This window comes from Cibotium barometz, chromosome 1, assembly GCF_041138505.1.
Source record: "Cibotium barometz isolate CiBa-2024 chromosome 1, ASM4113850v1, whole genome shotgun sequence".
Lineage (NCBI taxonomy): Eukaryota > Viridiplantae > Streptophyta > Polypodiopsida > Cyatheales > Cibotiaceae > Cibotium > Cibotium barometz.
In genome coordinates, this window is record NC_141046.1 from 69,532,183 (window position 1) to 69,550,947 (window position 18,765).

At 48.2% G+C, this 18,765-nt stretch overlaps 1 protein-coding gene across 2 annotated transcripts in view; it reads left to right on the top strand.

Moving 5' to 3' along the window:
- The window catches only part of LOC147642393 (uncharacterized), a 153,144-nt gene that overhangs the window by 100,644 nt on the left and 33,735 nt on the right, over nt 1–18,765 (top strand). Inside the window, exons 6-7 of one of the 2 annotated variants that reach the window (XM_086805928.1) lie at nt 3,057–3,134; nt 17,326–17,436. In XM_086805928.1, coding sequence (XP_086662054.1) covers nt 3,057–3,134; nt 17,326–17,421 — 174 coding nt within the window. In that variant the 3' untranslated portion in view covers nt 17,422–17,436. Of the gene's footprint in view, nt 1–3,056; nt 3,135–17,325; nt 17,437–18,765 lie in introns of those variants that run through there. The other variant, XM_086805920.1, reaches the window with a different exon arrangement.

Genomic DNA, 18,765 nt, shown 5'->3' on the forward strand with positions numbered 1-18,765 from the left:
GATCATCGCGCCATTTTCTGGCGTAGAGAGTCTGGAGTGGGGAAAAACCATACAAATTCGTATAGGGGCTATTGTCTCCGCAAACATATTTGTCCCTTCCGTCAGAAGACATTGGAAGAAACTGTAATCCACAGGCCGCCCCAAGATCTTGGGAGGCCCAACCGGGGACTCTGGCGGGAGAGCCCTCATTGGGGAAGCGGCAATGGTCATCTCAACCAACTCAGAAAAGCGGTGAACCAAATGGCTCAAACATATTTGTCCCTTCTGCCGGAAGACATTGGAAGAAACTGTAATCCACAGGCCGCCCCAAGATCTTGGGAGGCCCAACTGGCGGGAGAGCCCTCATTGGGGAAGCAGCAATGGTCATCTCAACCAACTCAGCAAAAACGGTGAACCAAACGGCGAACGGAACTCGCCGACAGTCTCTGGTCTGGGTCGGGGGCTGTTGGGGGTCGACGGGAATGCTCTGGAGAGGCAGAGGGAAGGGGGAGGGCGGGCCTTGATGAGGAGGACAGGGCATAGGGAACTGTTACCAGAAGAGTCGGAGGCGAGGATGGAGGGGGCGGGGTGGTAGGCAGGGGGGAGGGGGGGGGGTGGGGAGGGGCAGGCGAGGGGTGCGGAGGGAGCGATCCACAGTAGAAGGAGGCTGTTGGGAGAGGCTCGCCGGGGGCTTAGTGGGGTCTACCAGCCTCGTTGGGCATTGAGAGCCGGGGGAGGTATCATGACAGGGAATCGGCCGCCAAACCGGGGGGTGCCCGCTCTGTGACTAGAGGGGGCTCGTCACCTATGGGTTGGTGCTCTGATAAATGCTCGAAATGGTTCTCTGTCAGAACCGAATCCTCTTGAAATTTGTCAGCATGGAGTGCACGGCGGCGCTCAGCTCAGCTCTAGTGGTCGGCTGACGGCCCGGGCGTGGGCCACTCTCTGGTCGCTGGGTCGTCCACAGTCACGACTTGGTGCCCCACTACCTGGGAACCTACATCTCTCTCTTTACCCTGTGGTGAGGATCTGATTGGGAAGCGGGGGGGGAACCATGGATGGCGGTCTCCTGGACTAACGTCGAGGGCAAGCTTGGGCTAGATATCCCATTTGCAACAAATGAAGCATTGGCCTGGAAGGCCTGAATACTCCACTTGTTGAAGGATAGGTTTGCCCTACAGGAATGGAATTGATATAGCATGAGGCACAGAATCCGGTGAGGCTACATAGATGCAAAGGGATGGAATCCCGGTTGCCCGTGCGAGAGCGGAGGCAGCATTTGGGGGGGGGGGGATTCCATCACTCTCCCGATGGCACCAGCGATCACCGGGAGAAGAGGGAGGTATTCCTTCCTAAGGCTTGGGAAGCAAACTGTCACTAGGAAGCCGGACACGCCAGCAAGTGGATCAGATGCAGGGTCGAAGCCACGCCGTCACCATGCAAAGAAGGCCTGGGCCGTACGTAGTGCAACGGGGCTCAGTTGCATAACTCCGTCCGATGCTGTTGGCGAGTCAAACTCAACCTGATAGTAGCCATGTCTCAGAGGATGAATGTCCCCACTGATGAGGCTGGCCTGCAAAAGATCGGTGAGCTGTCCCCGTGCTGGGCGGCTACTGACAATCTTGCATACTAGAGTGGATGCCTCCAATGATGCAACAGTCGTGGCGAGAAGCTGGAGATCCATTTCCGAAAAAGAGAAGCAAGTAACGGCAGCCTCGGTTGGGGATGATGGAGCGTCTGCCATGGAGTCGTCCTGAGGGTGAAGACCAGAATGAAGCCGAGACTTGCCGAAGAAAAAAGAACGCTAGAGCTGAGAGAACTGCCTGCAGGCGACGGAGGAGAGGCTACAAGAGGAAGGAAAGAGAGACGACGGGGGAGCGGAAGGCGGGGGAGAGCAAACGAAATGGTAGAGAGGGCCCCGGGGGGGGTGGGGGGGGGTGTCGGATTACAGGCAGGGAGGAGGAGGGATAACAGGCAGCGAGGAGGAGAAAGCAACAAAGTGGGGGTTTAGGCGAGGGAGGCAAGGCGGACGCTGATGCGGATAAAGAGGAGCAAAGGAGGGACAGCAGCACGAAGGAGGGGGAAAGTGGGAGGGGGAGGTGGAGGCGGAAAAGAGGCAAAGGCGAGGGGGCCACCGCAGGGGCCCCGGGGGGTGGGGGGGGTGTGCAACGGCGGGGGGAAGCTCCAGCGATGCTTACTTAGAATTAAGTTAGGACCCTTTATTAATGCATATCCTCTATTTTATGGATTGTCTGTCCTGATTTTAATGAGGTGTGTACCTACAACCACATGTTAGCCATGAAACCTCATAATATGAAAAATTGGGTCTAGGGTAATTTTACCATCTACAAAACCCATAAGAAACACCTATTAGGGCTCAAATAGGGTAATGTGAATACACACGGGTTCCAGGGTATCCCTGGCCTTGTGAACATTCACAGGCAATAAATATTAAGTGATTTCCACACTTGAAAACTAGTTCACACGTGCAAATCATGTCCGGCAACATGTTTTAATGCACATGCACTGTGGTTTGGACAATCTTGACCTTGTATCAGAAAACAAGGGGTCAAACTGTTGACATGACTCATCACGAACTTGCAGTTATTGTATATAGTGACGTTAAGTTTTTCAAGCAGAGAAGACTCCAATGCCATGACTTAAGAGATAAGACCCCAAAAGAGTACAAGAATGCAAGGCTCATTTTCTTTTGTAATGGAGGATTACCCCTGTACATTTGTATGTTCTGTTTTGTATTTTTTTTTATACAGTCCAGTCGTGAGTGATTCCCCTCTCTTTTTGGCTTTCTTGCTTCATTTCGATGGTAATGCATAATCATCTGATGTGAAACATGGTCTGATTAACAGTTGTTTGTTTTTACCATCTTCTTTACTGTACTCTTGACTTGATAATGATGTTGTGCTAAGAGGTGATGATTGATCAGAGCAATGTACATCAATGAGGGATTTTATTCTTGTGATGGGCTGTGTAAAAGGATTGCCCTAGGATGCGATACCTTTGTGATTTTTTGAATGACAGTCTTTCGTTTTCTTTCTAATACAAGTCAAATGCTGCAGTTGCAAACATTCATTGCAGCTTTGAAGGCCCTTTCCGGTCGCGAAGTACAATATGGATCCTATGCAACATCAGAGGAGGTAAAGAAGTCATATTTACTGTATGATGGCTGCATGATGCCATTTTTCTGAGGTTTTAAATTGTGAACTTGGATATAAAATAGTATCTTGTGCTTATTTGGACTTCTTGCTGTTTTTCTAAGTACATACAATAGTTACATTATACAGATACTTTTACAGAGGTATAGAATAAAAAAGAGCACATCATTCTACCTCTTAGGAGGAATGTACATATCAGGCTCTGCGTGGGGCTGTTTCTTGTAGTTCACCTGCGAGACGTTCCCCGCCCCCCACCCCCCCCCCCCCACCCAACAAAACTTCCCTTCCCTCTTACTCACTCTTGCCACACCCCACCGGCTCGTTCTTGCTGTCCCTGATTTTCTACCCAATTTTCCCAATGTTTCAGAAGACTGTATGGCAGCCACTCCACCTTTCCTGACTGAGGCTGCCCTCAACTATCCTTTTTTGAAGCATACCTCTAGCCCTTTTCTACCTCGGTGGCCTCATGGAATCCACCACATTGGTTTGCAAATTGTTGGCAGCAGACCTGCACAAGGGAAGAATTACGACCTTCTGCAAGCTGCTCTTGTTGGCAAGCACGGATATATCACCAACATCCAATTCCTAGAAAACAGCTACGCCAAGGTTGAATTTGACTCGGCCGCCCTAATGGAGAGTCTTGCAGCAAAGTCCATCACAATACACAAAGCCATGCATACTCTGCTTGGTTTTGCACGGCACAGACCTGTTGACAGCCTCCCTGTTGCAGTCTGCTTCCCAGGGCAGCCCAAGGGGAATCATTTGCTTCTCCCGGTGATCCGGCACCCTCTTGGTCAAGTGCTTGATACTTCCTGGACTGGGGCGGCAAGATTAACCTGGCCTGTGGGAGTTGTGACAATTCTGGTGCTCATCTCCTCCCTGGAAAACCTCCCTCAGCATCTCTCCATTTCTCAACTAGATGATATTTCACCTTTTGCATAGGATGGCCAACATGGGCAGTGTTTTGTTTGCTGTCAAAATGAGCCATCTTGTGCACTCATGCTCCTTGTGTGGCCGATGGTAGGTGGCCGGTGCAATCCCCTGCAGATGACCCCCCCAAAACGGCAAAACGGCCAGCTGCTCATAGAGCCCGTGTGTGGGAGCAGCCTCATCATCCTCCCTTTGCCCTTAACTCTCCTGCCAGCCCCACAAAGAGTGTCACCATTTGGCCACCCAATTGGCCCACCCGTGCTTTTTCTTATGATGTATGTACATTGGACTAGTGTCCATGGCAGTTGTATATGCCGGGGATTGATGCCACTCATGTGATACTGTGGACTTGGCCTTCCGTTGGGACTTGTGCCTCCGTGTACATGCCCAGAAATGCTTGGTGGATTGGTGTTCCATTGGGTCTGGTACCTCGTGTACTTGCCTGGAGCACGTCTATTTTGGTATAGTCTAATGAACGGGGATTGTCCATACCAATGTTGCATTGCATAGCATCTTTATGTGCTTGCTTGCAATTGAAATTGCATGCTGTTTTCATGCTTGTTTGACCAATGTGTAGTTCTAGGTAAGGGGACGTCCGCCCGCGAACCGTGCGTGTGAAACTGTCTGCTGACATGGTTATGTGGCATGTGACAGGTGGTAAGTATTGGTCATAAACCTAACCTTAGGAGTTAGCACTAATTTATAAGTGAGTGTGTACACACTTCATTAAGTTTTGGGCGACCAAAACTCACTTATAAATTATGACCAGCCCCGGTGTTCACACACACTGATGTCCCGAGGTGGACATAACCCAATGTCCACTGCCCAGACCTTATCCCCTTTGTACAAAGGGAGTAACCAGCCGTGTGTCCACTCTAGCTTGCTCCACAAAGCACCTGCCTGCCACCTACACTGGACAACTCACCACCTCACTCTTCCTCCTCTCTCTAGAGATGGGCATTGGGGCTGCATTTTCTGCACTTTCTCCTACACACTCCCAACGACTGAAATTCAGCAAAACAGCTCTCTTTATTGCTGTAATTTCTGGTCTTTTTGATAAAAACTCTGATTTCAGCCCTCTTTTCTAAAGTTGAACCATAGGGGAAGCTTTCCCAAGGTTCCCTTCATCCTCTTGAAGACTTTTGTCGCGAAGAAATGCGACAAATCGAAGATCTCTTCACTCCAAGGACTTCCATCGTGAACACTTCCGTTGTCATCGACTCTACTTTCAATTGGTAAGCCTTAATACTTAAATATGGAAGCAAATGTTGGTGAAACAATAGAGAGCAGATGGTAGGAACATGGGCACTTGAGAGGGTAGTGTGGATTGCGAGTCTACATCGACAACCACTTGTTTGCAATACTGTATTCATATGCATTGGTATGGAAATCTGGTCAGAAATGCCCATGACACTATGTACTTGATTCTCCCAAGATCAATATACTTTATTTGAGGGAGGGGTCAGCCGTTCCGGCTCATTGTGTGTCTCTTGTCAATTCAGCAATTTACTTCTTGTATTTGAGCAAGTGTCCACCAAATCTTAGTGTATTTAAGTGTATTGATTAGCATTGTGTTCAACCAAGTTACAAAGAGTGTAAGAATAACACACACACACACACCCCCCCCTCCCCCCTCCCCCCCCCCCCAAAAAAAAAAATCCCACCTGGGCAAAGTTTTGTTTGCCGTCGATGGTCGAATGAGCCACCTTGTGCACCCTTGCCCCCTATGGTGGGTGGTCATTGCAACTGCCTAAGTGATAATGAGGACTCCAGCTTGAGTGAGGGCTGTTCCTGGGAATCCAATTCTTCATATAGACATGCATGGACTAAGAAGTTTGAGATCTTGACTCCCCTACAACTACTCAAAGGAGTTTTGTAAACGTCATTAGAAACATTATCATAGGCGGTCCAACCGAGGAGTGGTAGTCTAAGACTCATCAAACTGTCCAGCAAGAGAGACCACCCACTAGAAAGACCAAGCACGGAGGCATCCACTTCCGATATGGATCCTAACCAGTCTAGCCTAGGAATGAGAAGAACCAGACCTATAGAGGAAGGAGTAATTCTTCCTAGAACCACAACCGGAATGGTCTCTAAGACAACGGTTACATTTGCAGCTTTTGGCTTGGCTAGCTGTGAGAACACGAACCTTGGAGTGTTTGGAACAGCCTGGAGACCCAACATTCCTTCTAGCTTCTTAGCATCAGACCCCGATACAAGCAATGCAAGGAGATTTAGGTTCAACATGATTACAGAGGCCACAACAACCAGTTACCACTCATGCCACACCAGGATTGAAGAGTCAATTAAAGCTGCTGACTACATAACTATGGGAACCTTGCGGCACGGAGCAGCATGCTCCGGACTAGACCTTACCCTAGGAGGAGCATACACGCCATAATATTAACTAGCCTCGCACGGCTATCCTCCACAATATCCCAACTTGCCTCAGATGCTCGGCAACACCCAATGCATACCATATCTCCAATGACCTACCCATACCCGTACTATCACCCACAACCACTGACTCAACCTCTGTTTACACGACTATCCTCTGCTCTAACCACTGAAGATATCTTGAGGATAGCAACCCAAGTAGGAAGGGGGTAGCAACGGGGCTAGCAGTAACACCACCACTGGCTGGCAAGAGGACCAAAATACTATCAAATCTATGCAAATTGCAAAATTGATGCCCAAGTTCAATGGGACTGGAGACCCCACTGCGCACTTGGAAGTGTTTGATCTGATGTGCGACACTTGTGGTCGACTTGATGACCTTGTATGGGTAAGTGCCTTAGGCCTTACCATAGGAAAGGCAAGTCAGGTTGACTTTGACACCTTAAAGATTGCTTTCACAATTGGGTACTCCTACCGGGGAACCCGATGGAACCGAGTGGATCAACTTTACCATGTCAAAAAGCAAGAGAAAGAATCAATCAGAGACTACATCAATAGAGTGAGATATCTTCACTCTCGGTGCTCGGACAATGACAAATTGTGTGATGAACAGTTAACAGGGAGATTCTTGGAAGGAATCTTCGATTCAACCTTGCACAACGCCAAAGTATAAAAGCTTTGAGTCATGTTGTAGAAGTGCCATAGACTTTGATGATAACTTCATGAGAACTTCTTGAAGGAATCTCCCTGAAGGAACCCCTTCCGAAGCATCCTTTGGCATAGTACCTTCAAAGGTCGGTAGCAAAGGGAAAGTGCTACAGGCCACACTAGCCATAGAAGCATAGTCACAGGGGACGTGGGGGACGGACCCCTGGGACGGGGGAACGCCGTCCCATAACGTGTGGGAACGAAAACGGACAGGGGACGGCCAGGGGACGTGTGAGCCCACACTGTAACAAGGGGACGGCGAGATGGTGATTCGTGTGGGACGGGACGGGATGGGACGGTCAGCTGACCGTTGTGCAGCGTTGACCAGTCTATCGTTGCGCCTTGTAACCATTGGGAGCCCTGTAGCCGTTGGGCGCCGTGCCATTGAGCAGCCCTCCCCACTTGGCCCATGGCTATAAGAAGAGTCCCCATTGACACATGCTATAGGAACTTTAACTTTCAAGTCTTCAAGTCTTCAAGACTCAGCTCGGGCCTCCTTGGCACTTGCTCTAGCCTCTTAGCTCTTGCCTCTTGGCACTTGCAACACTCCTCAAGGCTCAAGCAAGGCTCAAGCTCAAGCCTCAAGGCTCAAGGCTCCTCAACTTTCAAGGCTTAAGTGGGAAGTTCATTGGCTCAACACTCCTCAACTTCCAAGGCTCAAGACTCAAGTGGGCATTGGGCAAACCCGGCAAGGCTCTAGCTCTCCTCAAGCCTCAAGCCTCAAGGCTCAAGTGGCATTGGGTAAGTTGTAATTTCAAGTTGTCACTTGTTGTCTTGTTGCTCTCCTACACTCACCTCTTGCTCTAGCCTCTCCATTGGCAAGCCTCTCCTACATCTGTCTCCTACACTCACCTCCATTGCTCAATCCTCACCTACATCTCTCTCCTACACTCACGGTCTCACCTCCTCTTGCTTTAGCCTCTCCTACATCTCTCTCCTACACTCACCTCCATTGCTCAAGCCTCCTTGGCACTTGAGTCTTGCCTCCATGGCATCTTCATCGCGACCATCCCCCGCACCTCGTTCCGGCGGCGCCAATACGAATAGAGAAAGGAGGACCGAAGGTTGGTCTTGGTGGGAAGAGGTCAACTCCGATCATCACGGAAGTGGAGGAGGCTCTCGCCCATGGTCCTGCAAGCTATGTCCATATAGGCGAACGGGTGGGGCGGATAAAGTGAGAGCTCACCTCTTGCATGAGCTCGGTCATGAGGTCCGATTTTGTGATCAAGTCACACCGGAGACGAGAAGGAGGCTTCTTGAACGTGTTGCTGCACATGAGGCCTTGCTTTCAAGGAGGAGAGTGCTGCATGTGCCCGTGGATCCCGCAACACTAGTGAGGCCATCCCAAGGTTCGGCATCCCCATGTGCAGCATCCACTTCATCGGCACCTGTGGGCGCATCACCCGCCCCACAAGAACGGGCCCCAACACCATCCTTCTCCATGCCGACCGCATCCACACACTCACGCCGAAAAAGTACTCTTGAGGGTAGTTGGGACCCCAAGAAGAAGGAAGAGGTGGATACGGCCATAGTCCGCTTCTTCTTTCATGACCACATTGCTTTCCATGTTGCCAGGTAATCAAGAATGAAGATGTCTAGCTTAAGATCTATCATTTTACAATGTTCCTCTTACAAGTTACTTGAACTTTGAACTTTGAAGTTGATCGGGTATTAAATTATTCATTTTTTGTGGATAGATCGGACTATTCAAGGTCATGGTGAAGAAGATAGGGGAGTATGGTCCAAACTATACGCCCCTATCATCGGAGTCCTTGCGCACCACATTGCTAGAGAAGGAGAAGAGGCTTGTGAAGCAAGCAACAGAAAACACGAAGCGACAATGGGCAAGGAATGGAGTGTCCCTGATAGCCGATGGATGGAGTGATACGCGAAGAGGTCCATCCATGGCCTTGTCGCATATTCCCGCGGTGAGATGTACTTCATTGCCTCACATGATGCTTTTGGGACCAAGAAGAGTGCTGATGTGCTAGCAGCAGAGTGGGCTAGTGGCATAGAGATCATTGGCCCAGACCTAGTTGTGGGCTTTGTTGCTGATGGGGAGGCTTCAAACAGGGCAGCCGGAGCGATCATTGAGAGCATGTACCCCAACATCACCGTGTCATTTTGCATGGCACATTGCTTAAATAATCTCTTGAAGGATATTGGGGACTTGCCATGGATCCGGCCTATCATCCAAGTGGGCAGCCAAATAGTGACATTTGTCACAAACCATCAGTTCCTACGCCATGAATTCTCCAAAAAATCTAGCCGTCAGCTCCTCAAATACTCAGATACGAGGTTTGCCTACAACTTCTTGATGCTCCACCGACTGAAAGAGTGTAGTGGTGCATTGAGACAGTTGTTCATAGTGACGAGTTCACTTCTTCACCATTGGCTTCCACTGAGATAGGAGCTCTATGCAAGGAAAAAGCAGAGAGCCCTGATTTTTGGGAAAAAGTGAAGTGCATTGATGCTATGGTTCAACCTATTGTCCACTTGATGAGGCTTGTGGATGGTATGAAGCCATGCATCGGCAAGGTATATGAGGCTACGGACAGCATGATAGAGAAGCTCAGGGATTTGGAGCCAAATGAGGACAGGTACGAGGAGATCCGTGCCCTATGTGTGCGTAGGTGGAACTCCTCCTCCGCTCCTTTGCATGCAGCAGCCTATGTGGTGGACCTTGAGTTTTAGGATAAAGAGCAAGAAAGTGACACAGAGGTGAGCAAGCTATGGAGACTTGTCTTGACTCAACTTGTGCCTAACCCAAATGTTAGGCGGAAGATCCGTGACCAGTTGTCCAGGTATAGGAGCTTTCAAGTCTCTTATGGAGACATGGATGCACAAGATGATCGCTTCAAAGTTGGGGCTGCTTTGTGGTGGGAAGATTTTGGTTTGGATGGACCTGAGCTTCAACATCTAGCCATCCGCATTCTCAGCCAAGCAGTGAGTTCCTCTTGCCTAGAGCAACTTTGGAGCTCATACAGTCACATTGCATCAAAGAAGAGGAACTGTCTTGGGGTGGAACGGGCAAATGATCTAGTCTTTGTGAGTGCAAACTTGTGAATGCTTTGCAAGAGTGCAACTGCAAAGGCTGATGCATTTACCGAGTGGGAGATGTCTCAAGATGATGAGGAGTTGGAGGAGCAAGTGGAGGACATCTCTATGGAGCATGCAGGCATTGTAGGGACCCATGATCGTGAGGCTAGCACTTCACATGCCCCTTGAGGCTTTTTGACATATGTACTCCTCTAGTGATAGTCTCTTTTTTGTATGCCACTTACGTGGTTAGGGCCTAGGTCTTTGCCCTTGTCTTTTGCTTTAGCCTTTGGCAACTGGGTCCTGGGTGCCCGATCTCCTTTTTTGTAACACCCATTTTTTTTGCTAGTATGACTTAATATTGATGCTTTGGAAGTGTAAAGTGACTTTGTTTTAGTATTGTTAAGTTTCTTGAATGAGTGCTTACTTAAAATTGCATATTTTGTATGGCGTCCCATGCCGTCCCCCGTTCCCCGTCCCCGTTCCCCGTCCCATGTTACTATGCATAGAAGACCAAGCAGCTGCATCATGCAACAAATGACTGAGCAGTGGAAGATTGGCGCACAAAAAGATAACTTAGGCCAACTGCATTTGTATCCCATATGTTAGTTGGTCTGGTGTTCAAAATGTTGCGCCAACCACACCAGCACGAAATTCCCCCAGCTAACACCGAGACAGGGAGGATTCTGGTCTGTGTACTCCATGAGGATGTGAAACCATGATATTGGTCATTGCTACAAGAGTCGGCGTCAAAGGTAGCAGGCGCTAGTCGCATCAACTCCACCCAACATCTGGCTTTGTCGGCTCCACTAGCGAGACCCTTGCTTGCCAACGCACCTCACGCAGTATGTGCCTCAAAGGGGAATTCTAAGAGTTCCGGAACTACCCTTGCTGCCTTCAGTATTGCCACGACAACCACTCATTTCCAGAGTCACCCCCATGAACCAATTGACCCTAACAAAAATACCTAGAAGGAATAGAGGGAGACACTAACTACCTAGAACCACTAGAGGCCAGAAGTCCCCTAGGTCAAATCCTAAGGCACGACGTTCAAGATGGCGATAGTGTCTACCCTGTATATATAGCCACAGTGCACTCGAATAGGGGGAGGGACACCAATACCTTACGATCCCGTATGCCACTACAATGCTACCATTGCAAGGGACCTCATCGGATAGCAGAGCATCCAATCCAGGTCCAGCCCAAGAGCACAAACCAAGTACGAGCCTTAATTTGTTAAGCGTCAGGGATGGGCTGCTACAAACAGTTTCTCTCAACGTCGTGACTAGAATACAGAATAGGAGGAGAGGCGTCATTCATGAAGTCGGGTAGGCTTTAGATTCCGGTACTCAAAGGGCACGAAAGCCGGCCCGAGTCCTACCAACCGACGACGTTTCAAAACATGCTAGAGTTGCCTCTAAAACGAGAAGATGAAGAACCAAGAAGATAGGACAAGGGAAAGACCGAATGACAGTTCAAGAGGGATTAGGTGAGGACACAGTTTCCAATATCTCTTCATCCTCTTCAAAGGAAGATTTGAATCCCAGCCCGCTACAGACCTGGAAGAACTTGAGACCCTAGCAATCCTAAGAAGTTGGCAGAGTATCCCAATCCTATTGAAGAAAAAAGCAGGCTCGAAGTAGCCCAAGAATTGGTAAAAGCCTGCTAAGCATGTTCGATTCGTGCTCATAGCCGTCCATTCATCGATGAGCATCGTGTTGTGATGAACTTTTCACAGCATCCTAATTCCTATGAGTGCCATCCTAGGCAGACCCTTCATGAGAGAGACCTGAATGGTCCATGATTGGGACACAGACCACATCTACGTTCATAAAAGGAATGAAACCTTTATAGTAAATTTACGAACATGAAAAACTCATCCTATGAGTGGTGGACCTTTCGTCAAAGACTCCATAACCAGCTAAACATGTGTCAAACTTGTCATAAAACGTTGGATGAGGAATCTGACAGCTTTGAGTTTGCCTCGCTTCCAAAGTCGGAAGACTCTGAAAATTAGATGCACATTCTTGCAACCATAGACATCCTCGCAATGAGAATATGCACAAGATATGCCAGAGTAGATGACAAGGAAATAGCTTCCATATATATGTTGAGTGTTGCATCAATGTAACGTGTCCTAGAAGAGTTGCAACAATTCTGTTAACATGGCCTAACTGTGGCCTAAGTCGTTGACTCAGAAGAGAAGGACTGGGAGGTGAAGCCCACCAGACTTTGGCTAGGCATGACCACAAAGACTGGCCTAGAACACAAGCTCGCACTAGTCGACATGGGTGCTAACCATAACTTAATGTTCCACGCAACTTGGTGTGCACTGCAACAAGCGTTGTTGACACCCACAAATGCGAGAGTTGAAGGAGTAGACACATTCAAAAGCTCATGCGTAGGATTGTGCATTGCTATGTTCTACATTGGAAATAATCCCTTAGATGGGAAGTTCTATGTTATGCCTACAGGAACTATGCACGAAGAAGTGCTCCTTGAAAGAGGATGGATGGGGCACAATCAATGCCAAATAGATTGGGATGGGGCCGGTGCTCCTCCTATGCGATCGCGAGAAGCTAAGGCTCCTAGGGCTGTGCCCAAACTTTGGATGATGCCAAGGGTCCTGCCCCCTATGTACCAGTATCATCTCCTCCCAGGCAGAGTACTTTGCTCCCGAGACTGTGATCGTGCCTCCTCCTAGTCTGTCCTCTATTGCCTCTATCATGCTGAAGTCACCACCCATGCACCAATAGTCAGGCCTAGGGAAGGGCTTGCCGGACTGTGCTCCAAAAGAGGGCTCTACTTGCAATGGCGTTCAGTGTATAAACATTGAGGAAGCCAACACTTTCCTCTCCAATCAAAATGGTAACCCACTGTGCTCGCCCCGGGAACTATGACTCCTGAGCGTATCACTGCTGGCAAAAGCTGCTCACACTGACAAAAATACAAAACTCCTCCCTGTGTCCCTGAAGGGCCGAAGGATGGAGACCAGAAAGTGTGACTCTTGCCTGGTAAAATCTTCCCACATCGGGAGGTGCGCCCCTCAAAAGGTGATGCTCCTGGAGGAAAAGAATGTCGATAGGTCCCCCAATTGTGGCTCTCTGAAGCTCTCCTCTAAGGATGCCAGGTCTCTGAAAACACCGAGGCTCCCCTTAACCCTATATGTTCCATGAGACTATCCGCAAATCAATCTCTGTGTGAGGCGGAACTAGCCGAACTGCCCTCCACTCGAAGAGTCTTGGGCAAGGGTTTAGACAGGGAATAATCATAATCCGCCTTGGGACGAAGGCAGGCCAAGTGGATGTGGATCCTGTCCTCCATGTGACGCCACTCTGTCCAAGTGCAAGAGTATGCATACTCCGGACTCCATCAATCACGATGGAGGTACCTGTAAGAAGGGGGAAGAGGTATTGCGTCAGAAGTATGCATGAACACAAAAAGCAGCACCTCCAAGCTGGAGGCCACCATCTCCCAAGTCCTAGTCTCTGTTGCCTAAGCCTCCAAGCTCTATCCTAGCCAATGGCCATAGATGGGTGAGTACATCGATGATGCGAAGATCGTGAAGATGATGGGAGAGCTCAACTGCCTGTCCCTGGATGGCGGCAACCACCGACTTTGAGTCCCACTGTGTCCCCGGGGTTGCACTCAAAGGGAAAGAGAAGATCATCGCACCATTCTCTGGCGTAGAGGGTCTAGAGTGGTGAAAAACCACACATATCCGAATAGGGGCTACTGTCTCCTCAAACATATATGTCCTTCCATCGGAAGAAATCACGGAAGAAACTATAATCCACAGGCTGCCCCAAGATCCTGGGGGCCCACCTACTAGGGACTCTAGCAGGGGAGCCCTCACTGGGGAGGTGGCAATAGTCATCTCAACCAGCTCCAAAAAATGATGAATCAAGCGGCGAACAGAGCTCGCCGGCTGCCTCCGCTCCGGGTTGGGGGCTGTTGGGGGTCGACAAGAGTGCTCTAGAGAGGCGGAAAGGGAGGGGGGGGGGGGGGGGGGGGGGCATCTCAATAGGGAATCGGCCCCCAAACCGGAGGGACCAAAGGGGCCCACTCTGTGATTGGAGGGGTTCTGTCGCCAATGGGTAGGTTCTTTGATAAATGCTTAAAACGGTTCTCTTATAGAACCAAATCCTCATGTACTCTGCCAGCCTGGCGCGTGCGGCGATGGCGCTCGGCTCTAGTGCTCCGCCGATGGCCCAGGCGTGGGCCAACCATGCGCCACTCTCCAGCAGATGGGTTGTTCGTGGTTGGGACTCGATGCTCCACTGTCTGAGAACATGCCTCTCTCTCTGCCCCCTTGTGAGGATCTGAACGGGGACCGGGAGGGGGGGGGGGGGGGGGTTGACGCCGAGGGCAAGTTTTGGCTAGATGTCCCATCTGCCTGCAAATGAAGTAGTGACTTGGAAGGCCTGAACACTCCACGTGCTTCATGATGGGGTCGCCCCGGAGGCAAGGAATAGATATAAGATGAGGCACTGAATCCGGTGAGGCAACACAGACGCGGAGGGATGGAATCTCGGCTGCCCGTGCGAGGGCCGAGGCATTTGTGGGGGGGGGGATTCCATCACTCTCCCGATGGCACCACGAATCACCGGGAGAAGAGGAAGGCATTTCTTCCTAAGTCCTAGGAAGCAAATTGTCACTGGGAAGCCCGACATGCCAGCCAGAGGTTCAGATGCAGGGTCGAAGCTGTGTTGTCACCGCGCAAAGGCCTACGCCGTACGCAATGCAAGGGGGCTAACCTGCATGACTCGATCGGACACCGCTAACGAGTTGAACTCCTCCTGGTAGTAGCCACACCCAGGAGGGTGAATGTCTGTGATCTTTGCAGGCTCACCAATGAGGCTCGCCTGTAAAAGATCTCTGAGTTGTCTGCACGCAAGGCGGCTACCAACAATTTTTCAAACGAGGGTGGAGGCCTCTAATGATACAACAGTCATGGCGAGGATCTAAAGATCCGCTTCAGAAAAAAGGGGGGGGGGGGGAGAGAAGAGCGAAGAGGGGCGGAAAAGAAGGGGGAGCGAGGCAGAGAAGAGAGGGGAATGGGAGGCAGCAAGCGGACTGGGGCAGGTGCAGAGGAAGGGAGGGAAGCACGGCAGGGCAGCAAAAACAAAGGGGGGCAGGGTAGCGCAAAAGCAAAGGGGGGGAGGTGTCACTAGCCTGGACATTTCCCAATATGAAAGGGGTCTCGTGGACTCCAGGATGCCTAAATATTTGGAAAGTACAAGCTTTGGGAATGGGGGATTATCCTAGAATACAAAGGACCACACTCCTGAAATTTAGGAGAGTTGCTATTTTTGGCCCGACTCCGATGGAAATTCTGTTCGCGTCATTACATCTGGAATTGAGCAAATACCAAGAGTTGGCAAAGTGCCTATGACAGAATGTACCAGTTGGGATATTTTTAGAGGTAAAGATTATGGAAGGACCCATCTCTTAGATTGGGACATGTGGCAAGAAAGTGGACCAAAGTGAGACAAGTGGCCTGACACTTGTTATAAAGTGGATCAAAGTGAGACAAGTGGCCTCACACTTGTCACTCCAGCTATTGTGTGGCTCTCCACTTGTCATTGTAGCCTTCTCTTGCCATTTTAGCTCATGGGAGGCCCAAATCTATAAATTGGCAGAATACATGATGATCTATGAGTTTGTAAATATTAAATTTCAATATTTTCTTGATTAATAGCTCTAAGAATTAACACAATATGTGTAGAGAGAAGTATAAAGTGGCTGCTACTAAAGAAGTACTTCCAAAGTTGTGTAAATGCAGGTAGAGTGATATATAATTAAATGCCCATATATTATAAACACATCCAATATCCTTGAAACTTTATAAAAGTGAAAAAAGTTACTATTTATCATACGCTACAAGGTTTCACCACTATCCCATCATTGACGGTCTTGATCCTCCAAAGTACAAGAAGAATTAGAATCTAGAGATATTTTTATTTTCTACATTGAATTACACATTTTTAAAATCATAGATGAGCTCAAAACGCTAAATATGTTAATTTTGACTATAAATATGACCATACTTCAATATTGTTTAGGTCTGTAAAAAAGTATGAACTTTTTTTTCCCTAGTTACCGGTGCACATACTAGCACATATACCAGTGCTTTATGATATACCTTTTCCATGGTGTACCACCATTTATATTGGCACCCATAACTGTTGTTGATAACTAACCACCCGTAACCCATCATCCCTTGTACTATGATAGGAAAACTCTCGAGAAAAGCTCAATGCTAATTCACTATTGATGGGAGGCTCTTGATACACCTTGTAATGCAAAGTCATCATCTATTGATGCAAGTCTACACCGACCATTCTACACTTCACCTTGGAGCCTTTTTTAACCTCCATGAAAACAGACAACTACTGTTTGTTGTTAGGGACGACAATATCTGTGAGCTATGTAGGTCCTTACCTATTAAGCTGAACATGTCACCATTACAATAAGTAGAAGTAGACAATGAAAACCATGTACCATATATTTTGTAGGCAATGGAGAGAGAGAGAGAGAGACAAGAATCAATAGCAATTCATCTCCTTGTGGTATCATAGGAAAACCCTTGGGTTTCACTATTGAGGGAAGACTCTTGATACACCTTCTAATGCAAAATCATCATCTCTTAATGAAAGTCTTCACCTTCCATTCTACACTTCACCTTGGAGCCTTTTTAACCTCCATGAAAATAGAAAACTATTGCTTGTTGTTAGGGACGACAGTATCTGTGAGAGAACAAAAAATGAAATGCACACCAAGGAGAGAGAGCTTAACATGTCAACATTACAATAAGTAGAAGTAGACAATGAAAACCATAAACCATATATTTTTGTAGGTTCATTTGGAGAGGGAGAGAGACAAAATGCATATGAAGAGATATGAAATAACACATGTAGAGAATGGAGAGAGAGGGAGAGAGACATGCAGAGAGTGGAGAGAGAGTGTGTGTCCATATTGTGTGTGTGAATGCATATGATAAAAAGAGGAAAAAACAAGCAGACAATGAAGAGAGAGAGAGAGAGAGGAAGGAGACAATCATCATATGAGGCTGGCTGATCTTCCTGAGTGTCAACAGACACCCATTACTATTCTCACTGAGGACATTACTGCGGGGGAGACTGGTTTATCTTACTGCCCTACACAAGATAATGTTGTAAATCTATTTGCCTAGAGAGAAGTTTGAAGCTTTCTGAAAATCTTTAGGCTTGCTCTCATACAGTGAGTGATATGCTACCTTGTACAAGTTAACACTTACACTAGAGGGGGGATTTGAAGGCAAATGCACACTTATACTAGTGGTATGTATAAACAAGACCTAACCAAGAGCACTTTTTCCCATGTGGTTTTTCCCCTTGGATATCCAATGTGAAAGGACACTCTATCTATTGCTTTGTACTTTCATATATTATTATTATGGATGGTTGACTCCATCACCTCCACCAATTCTCACTCTCACAAATCTGCGTACTCTGTCTATCTCCATCTCTTTGTGTTGAAACCACACTCTCTCTCTCTCTCTCTCTTGTTGTGGCTAATGCACACTTATGGTAGTGCTACATGTGAACAGGACCTAACCAAGGACACTTTTTCCCATTTGTTTTTTTCCCTGGGATACCCAATGTGAAAGGACACTATCTATTGCTTTGTACTTTCTTATTATTATTATGGATGGATATGTGGATGGTTGACTCCGTCACCTCCACCAATTCTCACTAACAAATCTGTGCTCTCTGTCTATGTCCATCTCTCTGTGTGTCTATGAGCTGAAACCCTCTCTCTCTCTCTCTCTCTCTCTCTCTCTCTCTCTCTCTCGTTGTGGCTTTCCAACAATATGGCAGTCGTGAGTGATTTCTGACTCCCAATTGTTATGTACTTGGACACTACTCTACAGATTAGGGTTCTAATCTAGTGGGGTTAGGGAGCCTGGGATTAGGGATTCACAGGTTGATACTTGGCTAGGTTTCTTGGATTGATAAAACAAGTTTAATGGCCTATTATAGCAACTTAGCTATTTATGGCATAGTTATCACACTATATAAGTGAGCTTGGTTTATTGTGAGACAGCTGTGTGCAGATGCACCACTGAAGGTCTGGCTTGGACCAGGAGAGTAGACCCACACATGGCAGCTATGTAGGTTGGCATGTCGAAGGCCTACGGGCAGGTTTGGGTGGTATGGGACACCAGAGTTAGACACAGACCTATAGGATTGTGCATTAGTGGATGCCGTCGCAGTTGGGAGGTGAGCTAGCCTGTTACCTTGTGATTTGGTTTAGGACTAACCTTGGTTTTCAGCTTTGTTTAGGGCAGATTTTGGGAAGGACTTCACAGTTGGTATGAGAGCCACCCTAACGTAGAGGGTGAAGAGGTATGCGTGTCTAGGCATCGTAGATGTTGGAGTTCCTAGGTATTTCTCACTCCGTTTTCTCTGTCTATCAAAGCGATTGCTCTATTGAAGTTGTACAAGGTTTTTTTGTTGGCGTCAAGGATTGCATACGTAATTGTGTGTCAAAGGGG